The 27654-nt window shown below is 42.8% G+C and overlaps 1 protein-coding gene across 3 annotated transcripts in view; it reads left to right on the top strand.

Annotated features, from left to right (window-relative positions):
- The first annotated feature begins 337 nt into the window (after positions 1–337).
- FAM219B (family with sequence similarity 219 member B) overlaps positions 338–27654 on the top strand; it is a 39636-nt gene continuing 12319 nt past the window's right edge. For 2 of the 3 annotated variants that reach the window (XM_030186599.1, XM_030186592.1), the window contains exons 1-4: positions 338–828; positions 24520–24616; positions 25467–25557; positions 26027–26104. In XM_030186599.1, the coding sequence (XP_030042459.1) occupies positions 763–828; positions 24520–24616; positions 25467–25557; positions 26027–26104 (332 nt within the window). In that variant the 5' untranslated portion in view covers positions 338–762. The remainder of the gene's footprint in view (positions 829–24519; positions 24617–25466; positions 25558–26026; positions 26105–27654) is intronic. The other variant, XM_030186607.1, reaches the window with a different exon arrangement.

The following is a 27654-nucleotide window of genomic DNA, read 5'->3' as shown; positions in this document are numbered from 1 at the left end:
ACAATGAGGATGCAGCAGCTCATAGGTTTGCATGCTTTGTTTTGAGTAAACGGGGAGGGATGACAGCTGTGCTGGGAAGGGGAAAGTCTGACCATCCTAACTGGCTTCATTACTTACAATGGACTAGGTAGGCTCACTTCCACTCCTGTTTAAACCTCCTTGTTCCACACACTACCTTGCAAAAACCACATCCGATCCAAGCTATGAACGTGTACACAGATTACCCCGTCAAAGGGCGGAGGCAAGAGGTAAACTCGATTCGAAGCACGTGAAGTCCCACGTTTTCCCAAAAGACGCCAGTAAGAGAGAGCATGCGCAGTGTTACCGAGGAATCCGATCAAAGTGCAGTGGTTGGTGATGACAGGCCATGACGTTTTCCCATTGTTGCTGTGCCTGCGCGGAAGCGTGCCGGTAAACGCTAGTTGAGAAAGCCGATAGTAGAAGCAAAGAGAGGATGAAGAAGTAAAATCGTTATTCGGTCCTAACTGTATCGACGATACAATCACCTCCAGAACGAGAAGGTTATAAAGGAACCTCGTTTAACAGGCATAAACAGTTTCCTTGGCAACGTACGTGGTTGCAATTCTCACTTGATCGCGCGACCTACTCTCGCGAGGCGAGACTAGTGGTTACTGTCATCTTTCCTAGTTTTCGGTGCGCTGCTGCGGTGGTTCAGCTGTTTGGGACAGCGCGTGGAAACAGCGGAAAAGTTGGGCTAGGGACTGTGTGGACCAGCCCTGTCCAATACCCGTGCTTGGGGGAATGGAGCCCGATTCAAGCGGAGAACCCGGAGACCTAGAACGGGGCTTCAGGGTAGACAGCACAACGGTAAGAAGTGGGACGAGTCTGGGAAGTGGATTGGAAAGTCATTTATGTGGGGCAGAGAAGCAGATCCAGTGGGATCCTGTCGGAGCAGGCCTGACGTGCGCGACCCTGGGCGGTTCCGAGGCTCAAGTATTTTAGTGCGTTCATATGGTTTAGTGTCGTGGGGCGTTACAGAGCTTCTTATTTGCTGTCATTGCACGGATAGAACGACATTTGGGATCTTATTCTCTCCACCTAAGGGTTTCCAGCTGGCTCTAGATTCTCCAGTACGGTTGGTCTAATCCTGTGTTTTCCACAAGGCTTGCGGGAAATTGTAGTCTCCTAGTAGGGAATGTAATTAGGAAATGAGAGCTGCGAATCCATTCATTAACTGGGATAAAGCCAACACTGCAGAATCTGGAGATAGTTGGCAACCGGTTTAGGATGGGCTGGAGAGAGCTTCGACAGAAACTCCAGTAATTTGGAACGTGAGGATAGTGCCAGGCAGACATTTATTTATTTGTTGCATTTGTATCCCACATTTTCCCATCTTTTTGCAGGCGCTTTGTGGCTTACATTATGCCGTAATGGCGATCGCCATATCGGGAATGAGAATTACAAAGTAACATTAAAGATCATAGATATTAAAGTAAATTATAAAGTAATTTAGACAAACAGTTTTTGTCCCGCAAATACTGACGGATTAGGATAGGCTGGCGTGGCCTTTGAGGGCAACTCCAGTAGTTGAAACATATAGACAGAACCAGGCGGACCTCTGTGGTCTGTGTTCTAAAAACACCAAAGAAAAACCATGATCGAGTATATATCACATTCATTGTCGATTTAATCTTGAATTGATAATGAACGTAACTGTTGGGTAGACTGGATATCAGGTCTTTATCTTCCTTCCCTTACTAATGTTACTATGAGGCATATTTTCAAAGCACTTAGCCTTCCAAAGTTCCATAGAAACCTATGGAACTTTGGAAGGCTAAGTGCTTTGAAAATATGCCTCTATGTAACCCAACCCTTACACTGCCATAGGCACAGATTAACTTAATTAAATGAATTTGGGGAAGATCTTTAAGTTAAAGCCTTTTATTTTCAGAGTGATGACACAGTTCTACCTTGTGTCTGGCCCTGGCATGAGTCTTGCTCTGCCTGAAAATTAAAAAAAATTTTAATGTGCTGTTTTGTGGGTCTGGCACAAATACTAAATGATCTTCTGCAAACTGCTGAAGACCCATCTCTTCAACAAGGCATACCACAAAGATCAATAATGAACTCCTACACATATATCCAGAATTGTCTTATAATATTTGCTTGCTACACTACTATCATGTTTCATCATTATCATGTTAACCCAATATCCTTATGTAATACTAAATGTATATTCTCTTATATATTTCCACCATTCATGATGCATTGTAAGCCACATTGAGCCTGCAAAGAGGAGGGAAAATGTGGGATACAAATGTAATACATAAATAAATAATATATATATATATATATATATATATATATATATATTGCATTTGTATAGTTATATGCTCAGAATAAAACTTGTTATTTAAATCTTTTCCTAGGGAGACAGAGGCCTATTTTTAAATTTGTCATGCAAATTTAAACACATTTGATATGCCAATAAGACAAATCCAGTGTTAAAGCTTGTGACCTTACTGAATGTTCAGTTATAACTTCACATTTTTATTGCTTTTTCACTGCTGTCTGAAAACACTAGTGTAGTGGTTCATTCTGTTCATTGGTACTGCAGATTAATTGGGTTCAACTGTCATATGAAGGCTTAAAGGGGGGGGAGGGGAGGAAAGACAGTTATTCCAATACTTTCAAAGGATGGGCAAAAAACTATAAAGGTTAGGTTCTAGCCCAAATTTCAGGGAATCATGGAAAATGAACATGTTTAGTTTACTGTTTAAGGAGAGAAGGCTTATGAGATTGTCAAATAGATCCTTAGTTTTCATTGAGCATTTCCAGGGGTTCGAGGCACCAGTTTACCATTTCAAAGCCTCTCTGGTTGAAGATAGAGGGACCTTCTGGGTCTGTCACATTCCTGGTGACTGTTTGCAAGAGTCAAAATAGATAAACTGTCCCTAACTTGCTCTTTGCTTAAGGTTCACCAGGCTGACAATGTGTAACTGTGGCATATGTAGCCAACTAACAGTAGCGTTGCACACATGTATGTCTCCACGGGGCAGATGTTTTTGCGACCTTTTGACCCTAATGACGGTGGTTATGTTCCATGACCACCACCACCACATTTGTGTGGGCTGGCCACAGCATGAGGATCTGGCAGTTTGTGAGTCTTTTACTTGTTTTAATGGGGTTTTGGTTTAGCTGCCACCTGTGTATCAGCAACCTAAAGTTGGTGTTGGATGCTTCTGAGAACATCAGACTTGGAGCGTACTTCCATGGCTTGTGATATGACTCACCCTGGCTTGCTGCCTGGAACAGCCTTCCAGTGGTAAAGGCCAAACAGGGTAATGTAATAAACGGAGGATCCCTAGTTTCGAAGAAGTAAAAGGGAAAACATGAGAGCTGTACGTCTGTAGCATCATACAGAAAGTATATTGGGCAGACTACTTGGGCCTTAGTCCTTATTTTTTTCATCTTTTTCTATACTTTGGTTAACCAAGGTTCTAAAATGTATCCTAGTGAAATTTTACCAGAATCTGATTAGTGGTAGCTGCTCGATATAAAGTTTTGCTAAAAGCATGTTGCCACTTTTCTTCCTTGTGTTTTTGTATTAACTTCAATACATGCCTATTGTACTACTACTTATCATTTCTATAGCGCTACAAGGCATACGCAGCTATTGTAGCCTCTATTCTATACAAATGGAGGCTTATCACATGGTACTTGAATCTCTGTGTATTGTGATGTGAAAATGTAATTTCTTCTCTTTTCAAATTTTATATTGATTGCCATTCACTGAAGTGGTTTACAAATGATGGTATAGCAAGTTCCAAACGAAACACAAATGTTTGTATATGGTCTTTCTCTTTCCTGTCCACCCCCCCTCCCCCGCTTTCCAACCTTAAAACTTTGAAATAACTGGATCTAAGCCAACAAAACTCTTTATAGAGACGTACTTGTTATACATCAGGCTTTTCCATTTTTCTTAGTTGGTAATTAGTTTGAGAGGCACAGATAAAATTGACGTTTTTCCCCAGAGTAATGCTTTGGGAGGGGATTTGAAAAGATACTGTTTAGAACCAGGGGAACTGGGTTCAATTCCCACTGTAGCTCCTTGTTACCCTGGGCAATTTAACACTTCATTGACCCAGGTACAAAAAAGCAAGCTAAATATAAAATATAAACTGCTTTAATTGTACTACAGGCAGTATATCAAATTCCCATCCCTTTTACCTTTTATACTGCTGTTTTTTTGGTGTATGCCTTGGCATACACTTTTGGATGTTACATATTGTTCAGTCTGTCTCTAATGTGCAATTTCTTACCATACAATACGGTTTACTATGGTCCTTTAGTTATTAGTTTAAATTAGGGGTTCTCAAACCCCACCCAGCGAGTCTGGTTTTCAACATATCCCCAATGAATAAATTTAAGTTAAATTTTAATGTATTGCCACAATTGTATGCAAATATATCTCATGTATATGTATTATGGATATCCTGAAAACTTGACTGAGTGGGTATGTTCCAAGGATTTGGTTGAGAACCACAGGTTTGAACTGATTTTTCACCCATAAATTCCCATAATTTTGTGAAGGTGAAAATTGTTTACATCTAAAGTGATGATCTGAAATACTTGACATGGTTTAGTGTCAACTTCTACCTGCTTTCACTGTTTGATAGGGAGAAGGAGGATTGAAGCACATCTTCCTGTGACTGTATTGTGCTTCTGATTGACAGAGTTTAAACCAGTCAGGGCCTATAATCCCATACTATTCTCGTAATGGTTGGTGAAAAAGCAGAAGTACCAGCACAAGCAGGCTGGAATTAGCAGACGTGTCAGACTAGCAGAAAGTAAGAGATAGGACAAGGAGAGAAGGGTGAGAATGAACAATGGAGAGTGGGTGAGGCTAACAATTTTGCTCTAGCTTCTGTACACCTAAATTGATACTGATGCTTACTTGTTAAAAAAACAAGAAAATATTCCACAGACAACGAAAGAAAAAAGATGGTACACAAAATAATAATAATATTAATGTGTAGAAGGGGTGACTCCCACTTATCTAAGCTTTGATGTTACCAACGTCTAAAGCTTGCTAGGACAACAGGAACTCTGAGCAATTTTATTAAATGCTCATTTGATGCCTAGATACTCGAGTTCACTTGTTCCGTGTGTGTGTGTGTGATAGTGAGATAAATTGTAACCATCCAAAAATAAATGCAGTATCCTCAAAACAAACAAGAAAAAAAACTCCAATTTAGATTGTAAAACAATATTCAAGATTAGAAAAGTCCAAAGTACTTACCTTAGATTCCAAAAAATTTTTGTAAAAACACAAACTCTCCAACCTCTGGTTCTACAGAGCTCCGTTTCGTTATCTTCTTCAGGAACTCCGGAGGCAAGAGTTAATTCAATGGAGTAAACCATTTCAAAATGGCGCTGGAGACGAGGGACCATGTTAGAGCATTTAATAAATTGCTCAGAGTTCTTGTCCTAGCAAGCTATAGACACTTTTTAACGTCAGAGCTTAGATAACTGAGAGTCACCCCTTCCACACATTATTATTATTATTATTATTGTGTACCATCCTTTTTCTTTCTTTGTCTGTGGAATATTTTCTTGTGTTATATTTTACATATTCCCTTATTGTAGTTTTGTTTTTTGAATTTACTTGTAAAAAAAAAAATCATTTTTGCCCACTTTTGTTTCTATAATATTATTTTCCCTGGAAAATACTACACTTGATCTTAGCCAGAAGGCTGAGAAGCAATTTTTTTTCCCTGGAAAATAAATTAAAACATTGATAATTGAGGTCCCTAAATGTGTATACATATTGTGTTCTGTTTAGTAAAACTGTGTTTTGAAGGTGTATACATATTGTGTTCTGTTTAGTAAAACTGTGTTTTGAAGATGTAAACCTTATCAGTTTCACAATAAACTTATTTTTCCAGAATCATTCATTTCTGTTTACTCTCATTTACCCATATCTTTAGAAAAAGCCAGGCTTCGAAACTAACATCAGAAGTGCAGTGGAATGCAAAAACTTAACCCATTCTTAATTGTACTGTGACATCAGTGATGTGATGTATTAGAAGGGCTTGAAACATACCTGAGAATTACCAGTCAGGAAAATGTCACTCTGTAGAGATTCAAAAATACTTCTAGAACTTTGTCATGTACTACCTGCCCTTTTCTTTCACTCTATACCGCCATTATTAGATTTTTTTTTTTTTGGTAGGGGATAAGGATGACAGAAGTAGAGAGTAAATGTATTTCTTCCCTTGTGAGCACATGCATCCCTGTCAATCCTACATCCTCATCCCTGGACCCAGTTCAGGGACCATTAAGACATCACTTCACCTGCTGAGAAAATTGCTGGAGTTTGAAAATGCTTTTCATCAGATCTCCCCTGTTTAATGGCCTTTCAATTTCTCCATATCTCTTCCTTTAGCATGCCCCTTTTCTACCTTTGCTTAAAATACAAGTTATCTAGGATAGGATTTCTTCTTAGTCAAATGAGGCATGTGCCTAGGACCCAAAGTCAAAAGTGTGTATATATATATATATTTTTTTTTTTTTTAAATCATACTTATTATACTTCTTGTCATTGGCAAAAACAGCAAAGTAGTTCACATTACGTAATTAATAGAAGTGAAGAGGAAAAGAACTCCATGATAAGATAGGACAGTGGAAGTAAAACACAAGAAAAGAAAAATTAAAAGAAGGCAACCCAAAATGCGTCATCTTATGCCAGTGCAAAGTACTGAGTTTTAAGCCCAGCACTGATTTTCTTGAAGTAAAATTCAGAATGAAAGCATTTGTGTTCAAAGAAAAGGGGCCACTGAATAGAAAGCTGCATGAGGGGTTGATTCAAATCTGGCTTGTGAGGAGATGTTTGTTTTGTGAGCAGAGAAAATGAAAGTACAATGGACAGCTGAAGATGAAAGATACAGAACACTGGTGTGTAGGGCCCTAGAAGCCACTATAAGTATCTTAAAACAGATCTGGTGTTACAGGGAATCAGTGATCTTTATATAGAACAGGAGTCGTGATCAAATGTACACATGATAAAGTAGTCTAATAGATTTCTAGTTTGTTTGTAAATATTTAACATCAGATAATTTGATGCCAGCTTTGGTAAGGAACCAAGGGTAGGAAAAAGGAAACCTCTTAGCAGGTCAGAAAAGAAGGTAGAGGAAAAGGGCCCTTGAAGAAATGGAGGAGGAGAGTTTCCAGACATAGGAGTCAAATTTTCAAAATTATTGGGGGTGCTAAATCCAATGGAAAATACCTCTCCAAATTTATTGGGGATGCTAAATCCAATGGAAAATACCTCTCCCTGGACATAATCAGGGAGTTTGTTCAATATTGGGGGTGCTCAAGCACCCACAGAGCTGGCTACTACTACTATTTAGCATTTCTATAGCGCTACAAGGTGTACGCAGCGCTGCACAAACATAGAAGAAAGACAGTCCCTGCTCAAAGAGCTTACAATCTAATAGACAATAAATAAATAAATAAAGTAAGCAAATCAAATCAATTAATGTGAACGGGAAGGAAGAGAGGAGGGTAGGTGGAGGCGAGTGGTTACAAGTGGCTCCTATGTTTCCAGAGTATTTCCTAGACAACAAACATAGATGTCCTGAAAGGGTGGAGAACCAATCACACTGGAGGAGGAGGAGCCATTCCAGTTTCTCAGAGCCATATAAGATTGCCTCAGCCCATCAGAAGGGGGGAGCTTTTCCATTGGCAACAGCAGAGTACAGAGATGCAGCTGAGGAGATTTATGAGCCCATATGGAACTAAAAATCAGTTGGAAGCTCTCCAACCCAGACTGTGATAAATTGGAGCAGTGTTTGAGCCTAGCTTAAGAAGATTCACTTATCCAAGCAGGAGCTCAGATGGGCTTTTTCTTGTACTTCCTAGCAGATACACAGCCAGTGGAGTGGATGATAGTATATCTTGCTTGTTTTGAAACTATTCTGCAGGGTGGGGCTATGTTAAGACTGTGCTAGCATAACTGGATGCTCTTTGCTTAAAGCTGGTAGTCTTAAACCTGGGGAAAAGACTGGCAGTTAGGACAAAGGGTTATTATTACTTGTCTTGAACGTTACTGGAGATTTTGGCATTCACATAACAATGGCCTGAACTACTAAATACTCTTATTTGAACTAATTGTTTGGAATACAAGTAGAGGCTGGTAGAGATTGAGCTCATCTGCATATAAATCAGAAGTTGAACCACTTTACTATTTAGTGCTTGCTTTCTCCTGGAAGTATAAAACACTGGAAGTCGAAAAATGAGATTTATGTACTTGGAGTGGACTTGTATGCTATGTTTGAAAAGATGCTCATTATTTGACTGATTTACATTGACTGAGTGGAACAGTTGGAGAATATAAGGACTACTGCTGTAGCTATCCCAACTATTTTACAGATTCCTCTTACTGGAGTGGAGACTTTTGACTTGTCACATGAGGATGTAGTGTTCTGTGCCCATGACACAACATAAACAAAGTTACAGTAGTTGTCACATCAGCATGTATCTGAGCATGTTGAGAAGAGTCACGGAAATGGAATTGACTTAAGGCATGGAGTTGGCACTAATAGCAGATGAGACTTGACACTTGACTAATAATTCATAGTGAAATTGGGGGGAGGGGGAGGGGGGGGGGTCTGGAAAGCCATGCAGTATGGGTGGACTTACCAGGTGAAGAGACCTGCCAGTAATCCAGGATGCTAAGTTTCTTGAGTTAATATGAGGGAATTGGTCTCCAAGAAAGCTTGGAGGCAGCAGTTCAGTGGAGTAAGGTCAGGGGTATAAAAGATGAGTATGTCTGCATAAAAATTCACTGATACCCATATCCTGGACTACAATTGCCATTGAGCTAAAGAACACATTGAATAGGAAAGGGGCAAACGCCAAACCCTGAAGTATGCCACAAGATAGAGAAAGAAACCTGAGAGCTATGGAAAGAACCACATATGAAAAAGAATTGAACCATCAGAGGACACACCCACCTAGACCAATTTCCTTGAGTCAAGACAGCAGCAAGGAATGATCAACCAGGTTGAATGTGGAAGATCTAAGACCACTGAAGTAGCTGTCTTGCCATCTAAGTAACTATATCACTGAGGAGGGCAGTCAGGGTGGTTTTGGTGCTGTGTCCAGCTGTCAAGTCAGACTGGTGTGGATGAAGGATATTGGACTTATTGACAAGAGTTTGCAAGCTGAGAATAAAACCTTTTCTGTTACCAAAACCTATCTCCGCCTTTCTTTCTCTTTGGATAACATTGTCATCTTCCCTGTTTCCTTGGTTCATAACCTTGTGTCCTCTTTGACGTCTCTTTCTCTGCATATATTCAACAGACCACTAAAACTTGTAATTTATTTCTCGATAACGTTTTTCCTTTCCTTCTGAGTGCACTAACAAAATCCTTATGCACACTTTCATCACCTCTCACTTGGTTTAGTACAAGCTGCAGTAGTCTATCTTTCAGTTTGTTCAAAATTCTGCTGTACATCTTCCATTAGTGACACTGCACTCTCAAAACCCTTCTCAATCTGCTTCATCGGCTCTCTGTTTCCATATATAGTTTAATCTCCTTTTACTGACTTAAGTGCATTCGTTCTGCAGCTCCTCAGTATTTTCCTGTTCGTTCCCTACACCCCTCTCTGGGAACTCTGCTCATCAGGTGAGTCACTTATCTGTAACCTTCTCTTCCACCACCAAGTCAAGTCAGTACATTATGCTCCATCTCTGGTTCCATTCAAATCCAGACTAAAAGCTCACCTTTTTGAGGTTGCTTTTAACTCTTAACCCTTTATTCACAAGTTGAATAACCATGTTTTAATCACTCCCATAACAGATGTTACTCAGCAATCCATTTACATAGTAGTAATATAGTAAATGACAGCAGATAGACCTGAAAAGTCCATCCATTCTGCCTGACAGTCACACTCATCAATTCATGATTAAATCAACAATGAATGTGATATAAAATACTTGATCATGGACTGACTTTGGCATTTCTGGGACATAGACCATAGAAGTCTGCCCGGCACTGTCCTTTGCCTGTTAGTCCCTGCTCAAGAGTTGTACAGTCTATTCAAGACAATCTCTTACCTGTTTGTATACAGCACTGCATATTCCTAGTAGGCACCAACGTTCAAAATGATTGGGAGTGACAAACACAATACAAATTATCCCTCCTTGGACAGAGTGAAGGTGCTTTGTCAATATTGGATGTGTTCAGCACCTGCTGGCACCTAATTACTAGATTTTGTTACTGGCCAGTAGCTTAAGGACGACAGTGCATCAGGACTGTGCTTCAAGATTGGTTGGATGATTGCTTGCTTCCAGGATTTGGGGACAGCACTAGAAATGTTTGTTGTACTTTTGGAATGAGTGAAAAATCAGTCTCCACATTTTCTGATTTAAGAGGTTATTAAACTTGATGCCCCTGATATTTAGATCGCAGAAGATAGCCGGGCTGTCTTCTTGTGGTTGGCGCTAAACCCATATATTCAGTTCCGGTCCGTTTCCCATGACAGGCATTGAATATCCAGTTTAACTTTGCTGGTCCGATTTTAACCGGCCACACTGATATTCACTTAGTACCTTTTTTTTTGTTGTCTCATTTTTCCAATTATGTCTGTCCTGATATCTCTCGCCTATTCCTCATTACTTTTCTCCTAAGTCCTTTTCCAGGATCTCATTTCCATACTCTGTCTCCTTCCCTTTCTCCCCTAAATCAATCTGACATCAATTCTTCTTTTTTCTCTTTAGCTAGATTTCATTCTTCCTTGTTTCTCCTCCAGTCATTGTTCTCATTTCTTCACCTACTTCTGTTTTCTGTTTACTTCCCTAGTCCTCCTGTTCTGTTCTTTCACCTAGACCCCCCCCCCAAACTCATTTTCATCCTCTTCATCTCTTTTCTCTTTCCCCGTACACTTCTACTCCCTCATCACCTTCAAAGACCCTTTCCATAATCCTTCTGTTGTCTCCAAACCCTTCAGGTTCTTCAGACTGTCTCTTCCCATTTTTCTGCACTCTCAGCCATACTTGTACTCCTCACGTAATCCCTGCTCAATTTCTTGGCCCTTACTCTTTCACTCTGCTCACGCCCTGAGTCCTCACTACCATCTAAATTCCTAGTATCCAGCCAAACTTAGCTGTCTTTTGACCTCCTATTCAAGTATGAATCCCTGCACTCCCACATCTCCATACCCCTAGTATCTGCTCTCCTACCATTTCCTCCCCTCCCCAGTACCTGCCAGTCTACTTCTCCAGTATTCAGTAATCTTGTCTTATCCCCAGTGCTCTTCCATTTACATCTTCCCCTGCATATGCCCTTGATTCCCCTTCCCCTTCTGATTCAGTCCCAGTCACCCAGCCACTGTTTATTCCTTTACACAACAGTGGGGGCTGCTTCTGCGCTCCTGCCACTGTGCAGTAGGTCTACCAGGGTTTCTTGTTCTTGTGTTTTAAACATATCTTGATGCCGGCAGAATTAATGGAACCGCACAATGGCGGGAATAAAGGAACAAACTCCCGGTGCTGTAAATCCATTACCTCACTGGTTCACAGCTTAAACTGGCCTTGTTTCCTGCTACACTCTCTCTTCATCCCTCTTTGTTAGTTAAGCTCCCTGTGTCATACCTCAAGACCACTTCCTCACCCTTCAGCCTCCTATCTTGCTCTCTATACTTCCTGGTTCTGCTGTGGTTATTGCTACTGTCTATGGGGAGTAGAAACTTTGGTGGGCTGGTCATGGTCACAATGATGTAATAATTCTATTCAGATGCTTAGTGGTGCATCAGGTATATTATCAATTTCTAGGCAGTCTTAAGTAGCGGTACTGTGTGGAAATACTGACTGCCATTAATGTGAATACAAATAGTGAAAGAGGATTGTTTTAATGGTAATGTGTTGCTCCTGGATTAGTTACTAACCTTTGTATCAAAAATTACACTTAATGTTGAAGACTGATAATGCCCAGTTTCCTAAATTATTTGCAGACTTTCCAGGCTTGGGTAGAGCAGAATATAGTATTTAAAATGGAGATGGTCATAGAACGATTGTAGTTCATACTTGAAGCAGATGATCTTTTTGGTAATAGATGTCGGTGATTTAAATGTAGCTATTTCTGTTACACCAAAGTAAGTAGAAAAACAAATCTCAGTACTGGCACCTTTCAGATATTGACTGACCAGATATATTCATTGGATTTGACCCTCTGACATGATTGAGAGAGTTGTGCATATATTTTAATTCTCTTTGTAATTCTCTCTTCTTCTGTTGATTGAGCAGTTACTGTTAACGAGCTATTAAAGATAAGTGTTTTTTTTTTTTGTTTAATTAGCTTTTCCTTAGCATCCCTCCAGCCCAGCCCAGAAATGACCGATGAGTTGTGCTTACCTAACAGCAGGTGGAGACACAGAACTTTAATTCTTGCATGAGCCTATAATATCCTTGCCCAGCCTCAGTTTTGAATCAGTATTCTCAGTCTCCAGCAGGTGGTAGATGTGGTGAGCCTTTCAGTCTCCGTATTTCCTCTTTTTCTTAATTGTTCATTCTTCCCTTTTTTACTTAAAAAAAAAAAGTTTGCATGGGCAAATTGGCTCCATAATTTTCTCTTCTGGCTGCTTATCTGTGTTCCATTGGTACCCCTGTTGCTGGCAAAGGCTGAGGCCTGTGGGGATTCTCTGGTGCCTCGGGGGTGATACACTCGGGCGGCTGAATCCCTCCACGTTACACCTCTAGTAGTCTCTAGTAGACTTCATCAGGCTTGAGTTTTGGATTGTGGGCCTCGACCCCTTCGGGGTAAGGGTGCTTGAGTGCCGAGGGGGGACAGCCACATTTTTTGAAAAAAAAAAAAAATAACAATTGTCCCAGGTACAAAATAAGTACATGTATATAATATGATAATCTGCTTTGATTGTAACCACAGAAAGGTGGTATATCACGTCCCATCCCCTCCCCTGTCAGAGGTAATCCTGGGGCTCACCTTCCCTTTCCAAGAGTCCTCGGCTACTTTGGGATGAGGAGGAGGCTCCTGTAGACTTCTTAGAATTCAGTTTGTGAAGCAGTGATGGGGAAGCCGGCTCTGGTTCCTCTTTAGTACTGGTTTGTTGCTCTGCTTGGTAGAAGCAGCTGTCTCCTCTGCTGGGCCTGGGCATGTGGTTGGGCTGCCTCTCGGACATGAGTGAAAAATTGAAAAGATGTGCTGTTTTTGTCAGTGGTGCGGTTTGACTGCCATTGGCGTCTGCAAATTTTGTACAGCATCAGTCTCTGCAGGGGCTTCTGAACAGACTGACTTGGTGCATTCAGATGTTGTCAGTGGGCCCACAGCTCTGTGTGGAGAGCCAGGTCCTAGTAGGCAAGCGGTTCTCATTTCGGTGGGAGCTGCTACCATTTATGAGTCTTGGTCAGCAGCAGTAGAGTGGCCCCTCTGTGGCTCATACCTCAATCTTCGCTTCCTCCATCGGATTCAGCAGCAGTACGGGGGGGGGGGGGGATTTCCCAAGGGGGGATTTCCTCTGGAGTTTGTATTAGCAATTTATAAGACTTTTCTCTTGAGTGGAGGAGTGGCCTAGTGGTTAGTACAGCAGGTTTTGATCCTAGTGGACTGGGTTGAATTGCCACTGCAGCATCTTGTGACTGGGCAAATCACTTAACCCTCCATTGTCCCAGGTACAAGATAAGTACCTGTATATAATATGTTAAACCGCTTTGATTGTAACCACAGAAAGGTGGTATATCAAGTCCCATCCCCTGTCTGAGGTAATCCTGGGGTCCACCTTCCTTCTCCAAGCATCCTCGGCTACTTTGGGATGAGGAGGAGGCTCCTGTAGACTTCTTAGAATCCACTTTCTGGATGGTGAGGAGAAAGGACCCTGTGAGGACAGGGATCTGGCGAGGGGTTTGCAGAGCCCTTATATCCTCAGGATGACCTCCTGCTGGGAGAAGACCCCTTGGTGATCTGTGCTTTCCACAAGGAAGACTTCCAGGAGCTTATCTCGTTGGTCTCGTCCTCTCTTAACTTTGAGGAGGAGCCGGCAGCGCAGTGGATAGTGGACCCCTTGGTGAAGGGGATCTGTAAGTCAGGTAAGTCATTTCCCATGCATCAGGACATCAGAGAGCTAAAGAGAGTTCAGGCACAATATGAAGTTCTGGACATTCCATTTCATATGGCCAGATCCATGATCCAACTTTATCCTCTTCTGGATGAGTGGAGTTGAACGGATAGATGTGAAGTGTCTGTTTACGCTTTCCAAAAATACTAGGACTAGGGGGCATGCGATGAAGCTACAGTGTAGTAAATTTAAAACAAATCTGAGAACTTTTCTTCACTCAACATGTAATTAAACTCTGGAAGTCGTTGCCAGAGAATGTGGTAAAGGCGGTTAGCTTAGCAGAGTTTAAAAAAGGTTTGGACGGCTTCCTAAAGGATAAGTCCATAGACCATTATTAAATGGACTTGGGGAAAATCCACTATTTCTGGGATAAGCAGTATAAAATGTTTTGTACTTTTTTGGGATCTTGCCAGGTATTTGTGACCCGGATTGGCTACTGTTGGAAACAGGATGCTGGGCTTGATTGACCTTTGGTCTTTCCCAGTATGGCAATACTTATGTACTTATATGGACCTTGGTCTAGTCCACTCTTAAATTTGAGGAGGAGCCGGTGGCTGCAGCGCAGTGGACAGTGGGACCCCTTGGTGAAGGGGATCTGTAAGTCAGGTAAGTCTTCCCATGCATCAGGACATCAGAGAGAGAGAGAGAGAGTGTTCAGGCACTGTAGGAGGTTCCGGATACTCCATTTAATTTGGCCAGATCCATGATCCGACTTTATCCTCTTCTGGACCAGGATAAGGCTTTTCTGAAGCCTCCAGTCACTGATGCAGTGGTATCAGTGGTTATCAAAAAGACTACGGTACCAGTTGATGGGGGTACAGTGTTGAAAAACCCAAAGGATCTTAGAATGGAGACCCTGTTAAAGCATTGTTTTGATGTTTCCGCTTTGGCGGGTCAGACTGCCATTTGTTGGGGCTTCGTTGCCAGGGTGTACTTTCGGTGGTCGAAGTATGTTCTTGACAGAGCTTCAGATGACTTGTCCTTGATTGATCGGAGAAGTCTCTCAGATTGAGATGGGATCTGCCTTTTTGGCAAATGCGCGCTGTAGGATTTGCTTAGAGCATCAGCTAAATCTGTGGCTCTCAGTGTAACGGTCTGGTGTTCTGTCTGGCTTTGTAGTTGCTAGACAAGTTGGGCAAGAGTTGGAGGAGTTCAGATTTGGGGTTGTTGGCGCAGGGACTCTGGCCCCAGGAGGAAACATCTTATCCCATAAATCTGTTGACGAGCACGGCGAACTGATTGGCGCTTCAAGTGTTTCATAGTCTGGGCAGAGTGGTACGAGTTCTGTCCAACAATGCTATGGCAGTGGCATACACCAATTGTCATGGCGGCACAAAGAGTCGCCAGTTGGCTGAGGAGACAGCGCGTCTCGCGAGTTGGGTGGAATGTCATCTCTCTGATCTATCCGCAGCTCATGTGGCCGGGATTTAGAATGTAGAGGCCGACGTCATCTGTCAGACTCTGGACTGAGGGAAGTAGGCTCTGAGTTTGGAGCCTTATGACAGTATAGGCTGTCAGTAGGACGTCCCAGTAATGGATCTGATGGTGATACAGACACACGGGATCTCTTAGGAAAAGGCGTTAGTGGTTACTGAGGATAGGCAGACTAGAAGGGCCATACTGCCTTTATCTGCCGTCATGTTTCTCTGTTTCTAAATTGCCTTGCCTCCCAGAGGATTGTCCTAGATCAGGGAGCCGTGTGTGTGATTTTAGGCGTGTCCGAACTGAGAGGTTGACTGGTACTCAGATCTTAGCCTTTCTTGGGGCCTGTTTGGAGTCCGAGAAGGTTGGCCCGGCATCTCTGTCCCAAGGTCGAATTCTCAATGAAGGTGTCAAGGTCTATCCTCTAATTCCTGTAGGAGCTTGGTTGTGAGAATTTTATTGGAGGTGGGCCCAGATAACCTCAGACCAGTGGGTCTACGAGAGTCTCCCTGTCATTCCTGTGTGAAGGCAGGAGTGATCAGGGATACCCTTGTGAGGCTTCTCTGCGGGCGGTCTGTCCAGTTACTACTACTACTACTATTTAGCATTTCTATAGCGCTACAAGGCATACGCAGCGCTGCACAAACATAGAAGAAAGACAGTCCCTGCTCAAAGAGCTTACAATCTAATAGACAAAAAATAAATAAAGTAGCAAATCAAATCAATTAATGTGAACGGGAAGGAAGAGAGGAGGGTAGGTGGAGGCGAGTGGTTACGAGTCAAAAGCAATGTTAAAGAGGTGGGCTTTCAGTCTAGATTTAAAGGTGGCCAAGGATGGGGCAAGACGTAGGGGCTCAGGAAGTTTATTCCAGGCGTAGGGTGCAGCGAGACAGAAGGCGCGAAGTCTGGAGTTGGCAGTAGTGGAGAAGGGAACAGATAAGAAGGATTTATCCATGGAGCGGAGTGCACGGGAAGGGGTGTAGGGAAGGACGAGTGTGGAGAGATACTGGGGAGCAGCAGAGTGAGTACATTTATAGGTTAGTAGAAGAAGTTTGAACAGGATGCGAAAACGGATAGGGAGCCAGTGAAGGGTCTTGAGGAGAGGGGTAGTATGAGTAAAGCGACCCTGGCGGAAGACGAGACGGGCAGCAGAGTTTTGAACCGATTGGAGAGGGGAGAGGTGACTAAGTGGGAGGCCAGCAAAAAGCAGATTGCAGTAGTCTAAACGAGAGGTGACAAGGGTGTGGATGAGGGTTTTGGTAGAGTGCTCGAAAAGAAAGGGGCGGATTTTACGGATGTTGTAAAGAAAGAAACGACAGGTCTTGGCAATCTGCTGGATATGAGCAGAGAAGGAGAGAGAAGAGTCAAAGATGACCCCAAGGTTTCGAGCTGAGGAGACAGGGAGAATGAGAGAGCCATCAACAGAAATAGAAAACGGGGGGAGCGGGGAGGTGGGTTTGGGGGGGAAAATGAGAAGCTCGGTTTTGGTCATATTTAATTTCAGGTGGCGTTGAGACATCCAGACAGCAATGTCAGACAAGCACGCTGAAACTTTGGTTTGGATGCAAGGTGAGATATCAGGGGTAGAAAGGTAGATTTGGGAGTCATCAGCATAGAGATGGTAGGAAAAGCCATGGATGAGATTAATGAACCAAGGGAGGAAGTGTAGATAGAAAAGAGGAGGGGACCAAGAACAGAACCCTGAGGTACGCCGACAGGCAGAGGGATAGAAGTAGAAGAGGATCCACCAGAGTGAACACTAAAGGTGCGGAGGGAGAGGTAGGAAGAGAACCAGGAAAGGACAGAGCCCTGGAATCCAAGTGAGGACAGGGTATCGAGAAGTATGCTGTGATCGACAGTGTCAAAAGCAGCGGAAAGATCAAGAAGAATGAGGATGGAATATTGACCTCTGGATTTAGCCAGTAATAGGTCATTTGAGACTTTAGTAAGCGCAGTTTCGGTTGAGTGGAGAGGGCGAAAACCAGATTGTAGTGGGTCAAGGATAGCATGTGAGGAGAGAAAATCAAGGCAGCGGCGGTGAACAGCACGCTCAAGTAATTTGGAGAGAAAAGGAAGGAGGGAGATGGGTCTGTGACTGTTCTCTTGTGCTTGACTGCTTAAATATTTTAAATTTAAATGCTTTACTTTTTGTCTATTAGATTGTAAGCTCTTTGAGCAGGGACTGTCTTTCTTCTGTGTTTGTACAGCGCTGCGTACACTTTGTAGCGCTCTAGAAATGTTAAATAGTAGTAGTAGTAGGGTCGAGTGAAGGCTTCTTAAGGAGAGGTGTGACCACAGCATGTTTAAAGGCAGCAGGGACAGTCGCAGTGGAAAGTGAGAGGTTGAGAATGTGACAGATAAAAGGAATAAGAGCAGGAGAGATGGCATTAAGAAGGTGGGTGGGAATGGGATCAGAGGAACAGGTGGTACATTTTGAGGAAGAAAGGAGAAGTGTAGTTTCCTCAATAGTAACTTCAGGAAAGGAGGAAAGGGAATGAGGGGAAGGAGAGAGAGGGGAACGGACTAGTGGAGGGAGAGGTGGTGAGGTAGAGAAAGCAAGGTTTATCTTTTCAACCTTGTTGTGAAAGAATTCAGCAAGGGTCTGAGGAGATAATGAAGGGGGAGTTGGGGGAGGGGGCACCTTGAGGAGAGAGTTCAATGTGGTGAAGAGAAGTCTAGGATTAGAGCCAAGAGAGTTGGTCAGTTGGATATAATAATCCTGTTTGGCACATGAAAGAGCAGATTGGAAGGAGGTCAGCATGAACTTAAAGTGTAAGAAATCAGCAAGGGCCCGAGATTTCCGCCAGAGGCGTTCGGCGGAGCGGGTACAGGAACGTAGGTAGCGGATATTAGAAGTCAGCCAAGGTTGGGGTTTTGTACGCCTTACAGGGCGGGTCGTCAAAGGTGCAAGAGTGTCTAAGGCAGAGGATAGAGTATTGTAAGAAGAAACAGCCTCGTTGACAGATGTGGATGGTGCCACAGTAGAGAGGAGGTTTGAAATATGGGAGGATAGAGATGAAGGGTCAATATTGTGAAGATTCCTAGATAAATTGGATAAGATAGGACGGGACTGGTAGGGAGGAGATTTAAGAGTGAAAGTTATAAGATGGTGATCAGAGGAGGGAAGATCAGAGACAAGGAAACTAGAGGGTGAACAGTTGGAGGAGAAGATGAGATCAAGACAGTGACCATTTTGATGAGCGGGGGAGGTGGAGCATAGTTGGAGATTAAAGGAGGACGTTAAAGCGAGTAACTTGGAAATATAAGAGTTGGAAGGATCATTAGCAGGAATATTAAAGTCACCAAGGATGAGAGAGGGGGAGGAAGGATCATGGAAAAAGGCAAGCCAGGCGTCAAAGTCACTGAGAAAGGATGAAAGGGACTTATCAGGGGACGATAAATGACCGCTATTCGAAGAGGCAGAGGAGAGAAAAGGCGGATAGAGTGGACTTCAAAGGAGGAAAAACAGTGAGATTGAGGTGGAAGAAGGGGTTGAAATCTGGAGGAGGGAGAGAGAAGTAGTCCAACACCGCCCCCACGGCCAGCAGGGCGAGGAGTATGTGAAAATAGATAACCGCCATGGCACAGGGCTACGACTGAAGCAGAGTCATCAGGGCAGAGCCAGGTTTCTGTTATGGCGAGCAGATGGAGGTGACGCGAGATAAAGAGGTCATGGATATAGGTGAGTTTGTTACAGATAGAGCGGGCATTCCATAGGGCGCAAGAGAAGGGCAGAGAAGAGGAGGGGAGTAGAGAAATAGAGATGAGGTTAGAGAGGTCGCGGTGAGATCTGTAGAGTTGGGATAATAGTTGGTGAGGGGGGCCAGGATTGGGATTGATGTCACCGGCTGAGAGTAAGAGAAGGAGTAAAAGAGAGCGGAGGAGAGTAGGAGAGGTGTGGCCACGAAGGCGTCGAAGGCGAGAGGTATTTAGGTGGAATGGGGAAGGCAAAATAGACGGAAGAAAGAGGCGGAGATTAAAAGCCAAGAGGGAGGAAGAGGGTAGGAGAGAAGGTGAGGTGATGAAGTCGATGGATGGGCAGTGAGTTCCTGTAGCGGAGAGAGGTAGGGGGTGAGGGAAAAGATTAGGAAGGGACAGGGCTAGGAAGAGAATATGAATAGGGGCCATAAATGACTGAGGTACTTTAGCAAGATTAGATGTAAAGAGAAAAATGCCCCGCGCACGGCACCTAGAGCGGAGGCCCTGAGTGGATCGGAGTGGACCTGGGTGTCACCCCGGAGAAGGCTGTAGGGATATGCAGATGAGCTGCAAGTCCTCCACAGCACCTGAAAGGCAGCCGGTGGTAAAGCTGGGCACCTCTCAGCTGAGGAAAGGCTTACCAGGGGTTAGGCCGAAGCCAGCATTCCTCCCCCTGAGGGTCGCCTGATCCTAGCCAGTTCCTCAAGAAGAGAGAGATGGAATAACGACTCGTGCATATTTTGTAGTACCAAAGAAAGAAGGCACATTTCAGCCTATTTTAGATCTCAAGAGCATGAATTGGTCTTTAAAGGACTCCTCTTTTTGCATGGAAACTCTTTGATCTGTCATTATTGCGGTTCATTTGGGGGAGTTTTTGACCATCATGGACTTGACCAAGGCTTATCTTCACATTCTAGTCTGAAAGCAGCAATAGAGATTCCTTTGTTTTGTGGTGTTGCGACACCATTATCAATTCTGTGCCATGCCTTTTGGCCTGGCAACGGCCCCTCTGATCTTAATCAAGGTGATGGTGGTTGTGGCGGTTCTGCATAGAGAGGGAATCCTAGTTCATCCCTATCTAGATGATTTGTTGATCAGATCAGTCATATCAGGAGAACCGCCGGGTCACTGCCAGTTTAGAGCCTTAAGACAATATAGTCTGTCGGTGGGACGTCCCAGTAATGGATCTGATGGCGATACAGCACAATGCTAGGACGGCGTTTTTCTTCAATCAGAAAAGATTGCAGTTCAGAGGGCATCGATGCCCTGGCTGGGGAGTCTGCTTTGTGTTTTTTTTTCTCTGTTGGATCATGTCATTCAGCAAGTTGAAAGTTGCATCGGACCGGTAGTGCTAGTGGCTCTGGATTGGCTGAGAAGACCGTGGTAGGCTCATCACTGAGACTGTGGGGTTTGGTGGATCTGCTGAGGCATGGGCTGACTTCTGTGGCCAGATCTGGCTTGGTTCATCTTGTGGCTTGGCTAAGAGGTTATTCTGTGAAAGTCATTGTCACGATACGGTCTTGCTGTACCTCTGCGTCTCTCGCTAATGTGCTGGTTTGGCTAGTTTTTGAAGCCTGGTGTGCAGATCATAACATAGATGCTTTGCACGCTTCAATTGCGCATATTCTGGATTTTTTTTTTTTTTTTTTGCAGGACGGTTTTGATAAGGGTTTGGCCCATTCATCTCTGCTTGTTTTCGGGGCCGGGTCAAGGGCAGACCTGTGGCAATTCATCCCAATGTGGTCAGGCTTCTCTGAGGTTTTGATCTTCTACGACTGCCGAGGCGTGCTCCATTTCCTTCTTTCAATCTGGTCCTATCTGCGTTGATTTGTCCTCCTTTGAACCGCTGTCTTCTTCCTCTCTTGAGGATTTGATTCTGCAGTCTGTATTCTTGGTTGCAGTGTCTTTAGCTCAGCATGTGCAATTGCAGGCTGTTTCGTGTAGAGCGCCCTTCTTGGAGTTTTGAAAGGAGAGAGTAGTTTTGCGGCCTGTTCCTTTTTTTTTTCTTCCTAAGGTTTTGTCATCTTTTCATTTGAACCAGGCCATAGTGTTACCCGCTTTGGGTTCTTCAGGCTTGATGAACAGCGTTGTCTGCGTAACCTAGATGTGCGTAGAGTTTTGCAGGAGTGTCTACATAGGATGGAGGACTTTCACGGTTGGACCATCTTTTGTTCTGATCAGCGGTTGTCAGAATGGTTTGACCGCTCCTAAAGCTACTATTGCAAAGTGGATTAAAGAGGCAATTGGATCTGCCTATATTCTTTTGGGTAGGGTGGTTCTGTTTGGGCTTATTCCACAAGGGGTGGCCTCTTTGGGCTGAGCGGTTCCTCGTTCCACCTTTTGGACATCTGTAAGGTGTTGACCTGGTCTTCTCTCCATACTTTTGTCACTGCAGGTTTGGACGTTCAAGCGTGCCAGGAGGTGATATTTGGCGAGTGTGTTCTTACTGCGGAGCTTTGTGGTCTCACCCTTAACTGCTCTGGCACTTTCCATCAGTCATTTCTGGGGTGGTCCGGAGGGATGCTAAGGAAGGAGAAATTAGATACCTGGTAATTTTCTTTCCTTTAGTCCCTCCAGACCGGCCCAGATCCCACCGTGTGCGGTAGGCTGGTCTTTTCCTGTATAGTTGATTTTGGTATATTTGACTTTGCAGAGAGATAGCTGGTTCATGTATTCTGTGTTGAGCTCTAGTTCTATTGTTAACAAAATATGTATTTAAAAAAACAAACACCCCCCCCCCCCCCCAAACAAAACAAAAAAAACCCCTTGGCTTATCTATATATGCCATCACTATTGAATTTTTTTTTTATTTATGGCTGTTGGGGGACCTGTCACTCTTGCTTTGGTAGGGGGATATTGATTCAAACTGGACAAGAGTATTTATAAGCTCATGCCAGAGTCGGAGTTCAGTCTCCACCAGCTGGTAGGCATGCAGAACCCATCAGTGATTTTTGTGCTGGTCTGGAAGGACTAAAGGAAAGAGAGAAAACTAGTAGGTTAAGATCTAATTTCTCCTTATGAAACGTACTTTACAGATATTTCCTGATGTATCACCAAATACTCAAGTGCAAAGAGAGAGGCCGCCTTGGCTTTTAGAACTGAATAGTGTCTATGGGAGGTACTTTTTTTTTTCCCCTCCTTACCTTCATTTCCCTTGTAAGTGCTTTGTCACTTACCAGGGAACACACTATGTTTTATGATTCATTACGTCTTGAGAAATTTCTGCAAGAACATGGTACTTCTTGGCCAGGTTGGTAGTATAGGATGTTTATCCACTCCTACCCTAGCTGAGATAATCATTAATCACCTCTCTGACTTCATGTTCAACTTTCTTTAAATTAGTCTATTTTCTAACTCCACTTACTCTTACCTATCTCTTTGTTCTGTATTTGCTAATACCTATGCTGTCTAATAAAATGTTTTATTACCTATTGTGTTGACATTGTAAGTAGTATACTGTGCCATACTTTGTATTTGACTATTTTTACTGCTGTAATTTTCTATTTCTTATGTTTGATTTATTCTTACTGTACACCACCTTGAGTGAATTCCTTCAAAAGGTGGTAAATAAATCCTAATAAATAAATAAAATAAATAGGAGATATAGACATTGTTTTAGCCTATTTATTTTTAAGATATTTTTGTTCTATTTTGAAAATTTCTCTTATTGAGATTCTCACTACTTCATGTAATGTGGGATGCATATTGTTTCCTCATATTGTTGAATTATTACTTGATTCTGTTAGTTGATTTTTCTAAAAAAAAAAAAAGTTTTGTGGCAACCATGACTTTTAATTATTAACTTTGTGCAGAGTTCCAACAGTCATTGACCAATACATTTAATAGCAGCTATGAGAAAAGTGTTGTTTGGATAATGATGAAAACTGATTTTGTTTCATAGCAGGATATGTAGAAATTGGAAACGGCCATAATAGGTGCCATCCACCATACCAGTGGTTCTCAACCTGTGGTCTTTTCATCATGCCACTGTAATCCCATGTAAACAGAATAGAGGGTACTGTAGAGACAGGATGAGCAGTAGCAGAAGCTATATAGCAGTAACATCAGTAGCTGTGAGGATGGGAAGGAAGATGCATCAGCTTATGATCAGAGCTGACTAAGCAGATGGGGATGGTTGGGGGGGGGGGGAGAGAGAGATTGGCAGAACCAGGAAGGGGAAGGGAGATAGAAAGCTAATAGCAACAGGTTTCATTCTGAGCAGTGGAGTACCAGGAAGAGATGCACTTGGGAGTCCTGAACTTTTTGGAGCTTTTAATAAGGGGTCCACCCAACCCAAAAGGATGAGAACCTGTAAATGATTTTTTACACAAATGTGACTTGTGTGTAATTTATATTTATCACACACACACACACCTACACCTATACTTATATATAAAATGCAAATACTTATATATAAAATGCAAATTGCATGAAAACAGGATCTAATAAGAAAATTATCTTGTTTTATGTTTCCTTGTAGAACATAAGGAAAAGGCATGTGATGTCTTAGATAAGTGATATTCACTTTTTTTGTCCTTAAGAGCTTTGAGTGATTCAGGTTGTAGGATAGCCCTAATGAATGAGACTTGCGTGGACCCTACCCCTATTATATTTAGAACTGTCTCATGAAGATTCATTGGGGGGATATCCTGAAAATGTGGGATATCCTGAAAATGTGGCCTTGTGGCCTGTATGAACCAGAAATGAATACCACAGTCTTAAATCCATTTGGATTTTTTTTTTTAAACCTTGGCACTTGATTTGTGTTCTATTTACATCTCCATATACCTGGGTATTTAGCTGTATTTGATTTTTGTCTTAATTTCTGTGAGAGGATATAAGTAGGGAAGGGAAAGGGAAATAGGACTTGATATACCGCCTTTCTGAGGTTTTTGCAACTACATTCAAAGCAGTTTACATATATTCAGGTACTTATTTTGTACCAGGGGCAATGGAGGGTTAAGTGACTTGCCCAGGGTCACAAGGAGCTGCAGTGGGAATTGAACTCAGTTCCCCAGGATCAAATTCCACTGCACTAACCACTAGGCTACTCCTCCACCCAATGCTTGGCGTTCAGGTTTGGCTAGTAGAGGTTTTGTGATCACCAGGCTTAGAGGATTTTAGCATCCCTGGCCCACTTTAGTCACTTCATGGTGGAAGACGTGGTCTTGGCCATAGTTCCTCCAAAAGAGATGTTGTTTCACCACGATGCATGTATTCGGAAATGTTCTGTAGTAGTGAATGTAGTATGATGATCAATCTAATGGAATGGTGCATTGTCTCTTTAAATTCTATGAACAGTCTGTAGGTAAGAATGAGAAGGCAGAAAAGGATAATCTTGTGATAAAGAAAGGACCATACATCATGACTAAAGCTCCCTCTATACACAGTAAGCTGCGTAAGTGACCACTCAGAAAGACACTCCTCATTGAAAATGGTAATTGCATCTGTCTTTCCTTACTTGAACTTTCTTCTCTGTCCATCTCTTATTCCTTATTCCTTCTTCCTTTCTCACTTGAACTTTCTTCTCTGTCTATCTCTTATTCCTTCTGCCTTTCTCAACTGTACTGTCGTCATCTCTCCCAGTAGCCATACGTGTTAGGAGGGTGGTAGCTTGAACAGGTCCAACAAGAAATCTGTAATGGCCTGAGGTAATATAGGACCTGCCCTTTGTCTTGTGCAATGCCTTTCCTTCTCTTGTCTTTTTCCTTCTGGCTTTGTGTGGACACATTGTTGTGGTTTAAATCTGACAGATAAGCATGTCTGTAAAAATATTTTAAAGAACAAATATAGGTGTCACCTTGTTAAGAAAAAGAGCAGAGAATAGTGGAAATTTACAGAGGGAAGAGTGAAGCCAGGGAAAACTGCATTTTTTTCCTCTTCTAACATTATGAACAGGATTAAGTGGACTCATAATAATTACATAATTTTACATTGGGTTTCTCTGGCAGTCAGTCATTAGCAGCCAGGCTTTCTGGGATTGAATGCATATCTTGAAGATGGGAGATGGATTGCTTGTCAGGTTAGGATTGCATACCAGGTGGCACTCCTGAGACTTTGGAAAATGTTAAAAAGTATTTGCTGCGCTTGCCTTTCAAACTAGATCCACTATTTCAAATCATGGGCTTAGAGGCCTTGGGCAGCAAGTGTGAAGAGACCTAGGAATTGCTGGGGAGAACCTATAGCATGGTGAATTTAGACTTCACTCAATTGTAATACAAACTTTTTTGTGTGTGTGCTGCTTTTAGAGAGGCACCGAGAGATGGCAAAAGCAGCACTGAGGAAGAAAGGCCTGCTGGGAGGAACCATCTTGCACCAACCGAAGCCATCTACCAAAAGGTCTGAAAGAATGGTGGTTCATCAGCCTCTGTGGTTTGCAGACTTCTACTGGCTTCTAACCTTGCACATTCTTAAGAGTGACTAGTGGGTCAGACTGCTTAGCAGAAGATAGAAAGGGTCATCTGTTGCGTGCCAATTGGACAGGAAAACACATGTGCCTTTTATCCCAGGCCTCCTATGTTTTCTATGTTCATTTAGCAGGGAAACAATAGTTGAAACCCAAACTAGAATTGGGTCTAGCTTATAACCTTAAGTTCTGGCTTTTTAATGAATTGGAAAGAGCTACTCAGATTATCTGGCTTCTGACTGCCCCTTTGACCATCTCTCTCCAGACAGTACAACCGTAACATAATCACTTATTTAGACCTCTGTTATGAATGACAGCTGCTTGTTTACTCTTATGAAATTAGTTTTCTAGTGGATGTTCAGGGTGTTGCTGCCTCTGATTCTCTGCTATATTTTTTCCTAGGTCAGTAAAGTTTAATAAGGGTTATGCTGCTCTGAGGCAAACATCACATGAAGCTTTGGTCTCTCTGGAGTCAGACAGGTGAGATTAACTGTTGCAAAAGTCCAACTTTATTTTGTAAATGAGCCTTTCACCTGTTAGATTAAGAATGGATGGAGCAATTTATATCTATAAAGAGCACCATGTACAGGATGAATAATATTGGTTTCATGGCAATCTCAAACAGCACTGTGAACATAAAGGCAGGTAGGAAAAAGGAGGTAATGATGCCCCATGTAAGACTCTGGTGAGACCTCATTTAGAATATTGTCTACAATTCTGGAGACCGCACCTTCAAAAAAATATACACAGAATGGAGTCAGTCCAGAGGGTGGCTACTAAAATAGTCCGTGATCTTTGTCATAAAGCATATGGGGATAGACTTAAAGATCTCAGTATGTATACTTTGGAAGAAAGGTGGGAAAGGGGAGATATGATAGACATTTAAATATCTTTGCAGCATAAATGCACAGGAGGCGGGTCTCTTTCAATTGAAAGGAAGCTCTGGAACGCAGGGCCATAGGATAAAGGTGAAAGGGGATAGACTTGAAATTAACCTGAGGAAATAATTCTTCACAGAAAAGGTGGTGAATTTGTGGAAAGGCCTCCCAGTGGAAGTGGTGGAGATGAAAACAGCATCTGAATTAGAGAGCTTGGGATCTCGAAGGGAGCGATAGGGAGAGTAGATGGCATGATGGGCAGACTTGGATAGGCTATGGTGCTTTATCTGCCTTCATTTTCTCTTTCAGTGTAATTGCCTGCTGGTGGATTTGAAGGCTGATATTACCTTCTCTTGTTTTTTAGGGCCACGTTGAAAACATGTGAACAGATATTCAGCCTGCAGCGGTCAGTTGTTTTTAAGCTGCTGGTTATGGGCAGAATTAAGGGTGGATATTCAGTGCCAGACTGTGTCTGGGCTCCAACATTGAATATCTGGGATCAGCTGCTCACCTGGAAGTTAATGCAGGTCCCAACTGATAGTGTTGGTACTCACATAGCTAAATGGGGAAAAAGTAGGACTCTTTTGTGCAGCCCCATCTGCCTACTTAGTTATGCAGATACTGAATATGGTTGGTGCCCACAAAAAAGCCAGTTCCTCCTTGACTCCATCCCAGACCATGGCAATCAGTCTAGTATTTAACTGCAACGCTCAGCCAGCTCACTCGGTGTGATGTAAGCAGGCAAGAGTCTCTCCTGGTTCGTTGGAAGCTCCTGAGAAGAGGCCTCTAGAAAGTCAGCAGGCTCCTGCAAAAAGGCTGAGGCAGTCCTGGGATGCAGAGGATCATTTTATTTCTGATCTGGATAAGGAAATGCCTTCTCTTGCGGAACCCGGAGGGGGAGGACCCTTCTGTTGTGAGAATCTTTCATAAGGATGACCTTCAGGAACTTATTTCTCTCGTTTCCTCTACTTTACGTTTTGAAGAGCAGGATTCTACGGTGGCGGAGCCTAGGAAAGTTGATATGCTGGTGAAGAGTATTCGCAAGCCCAGGTGTAAGTCCTTCCCCATGCATCCAGGATATTAGAGACATTATTCAGGCACAGTGGGAGGTGCCTGATTCTGCTTTTCATCTCGCTAGGTCTATGGTCCTGC

Source organism: Microcaecilia unicolor, chromosome 1, assembly GCF_901765095.1.
Source record: "Microcaecilia unicolor chromosome 1, aMicUni1.1, whole genome shotgun sequence".
NCBI lineage: Eukaryota > Metazoa > Chordata > Amphibia > Gymnophiona > Siphonopidae > Microcaecilia > Microcaecilia unicolor.
The sequence above is the reverse complement of the archived record's forward strand: the minus strand, read 5'-3'. Positions and strand labels throughout refer to the sequence as shown.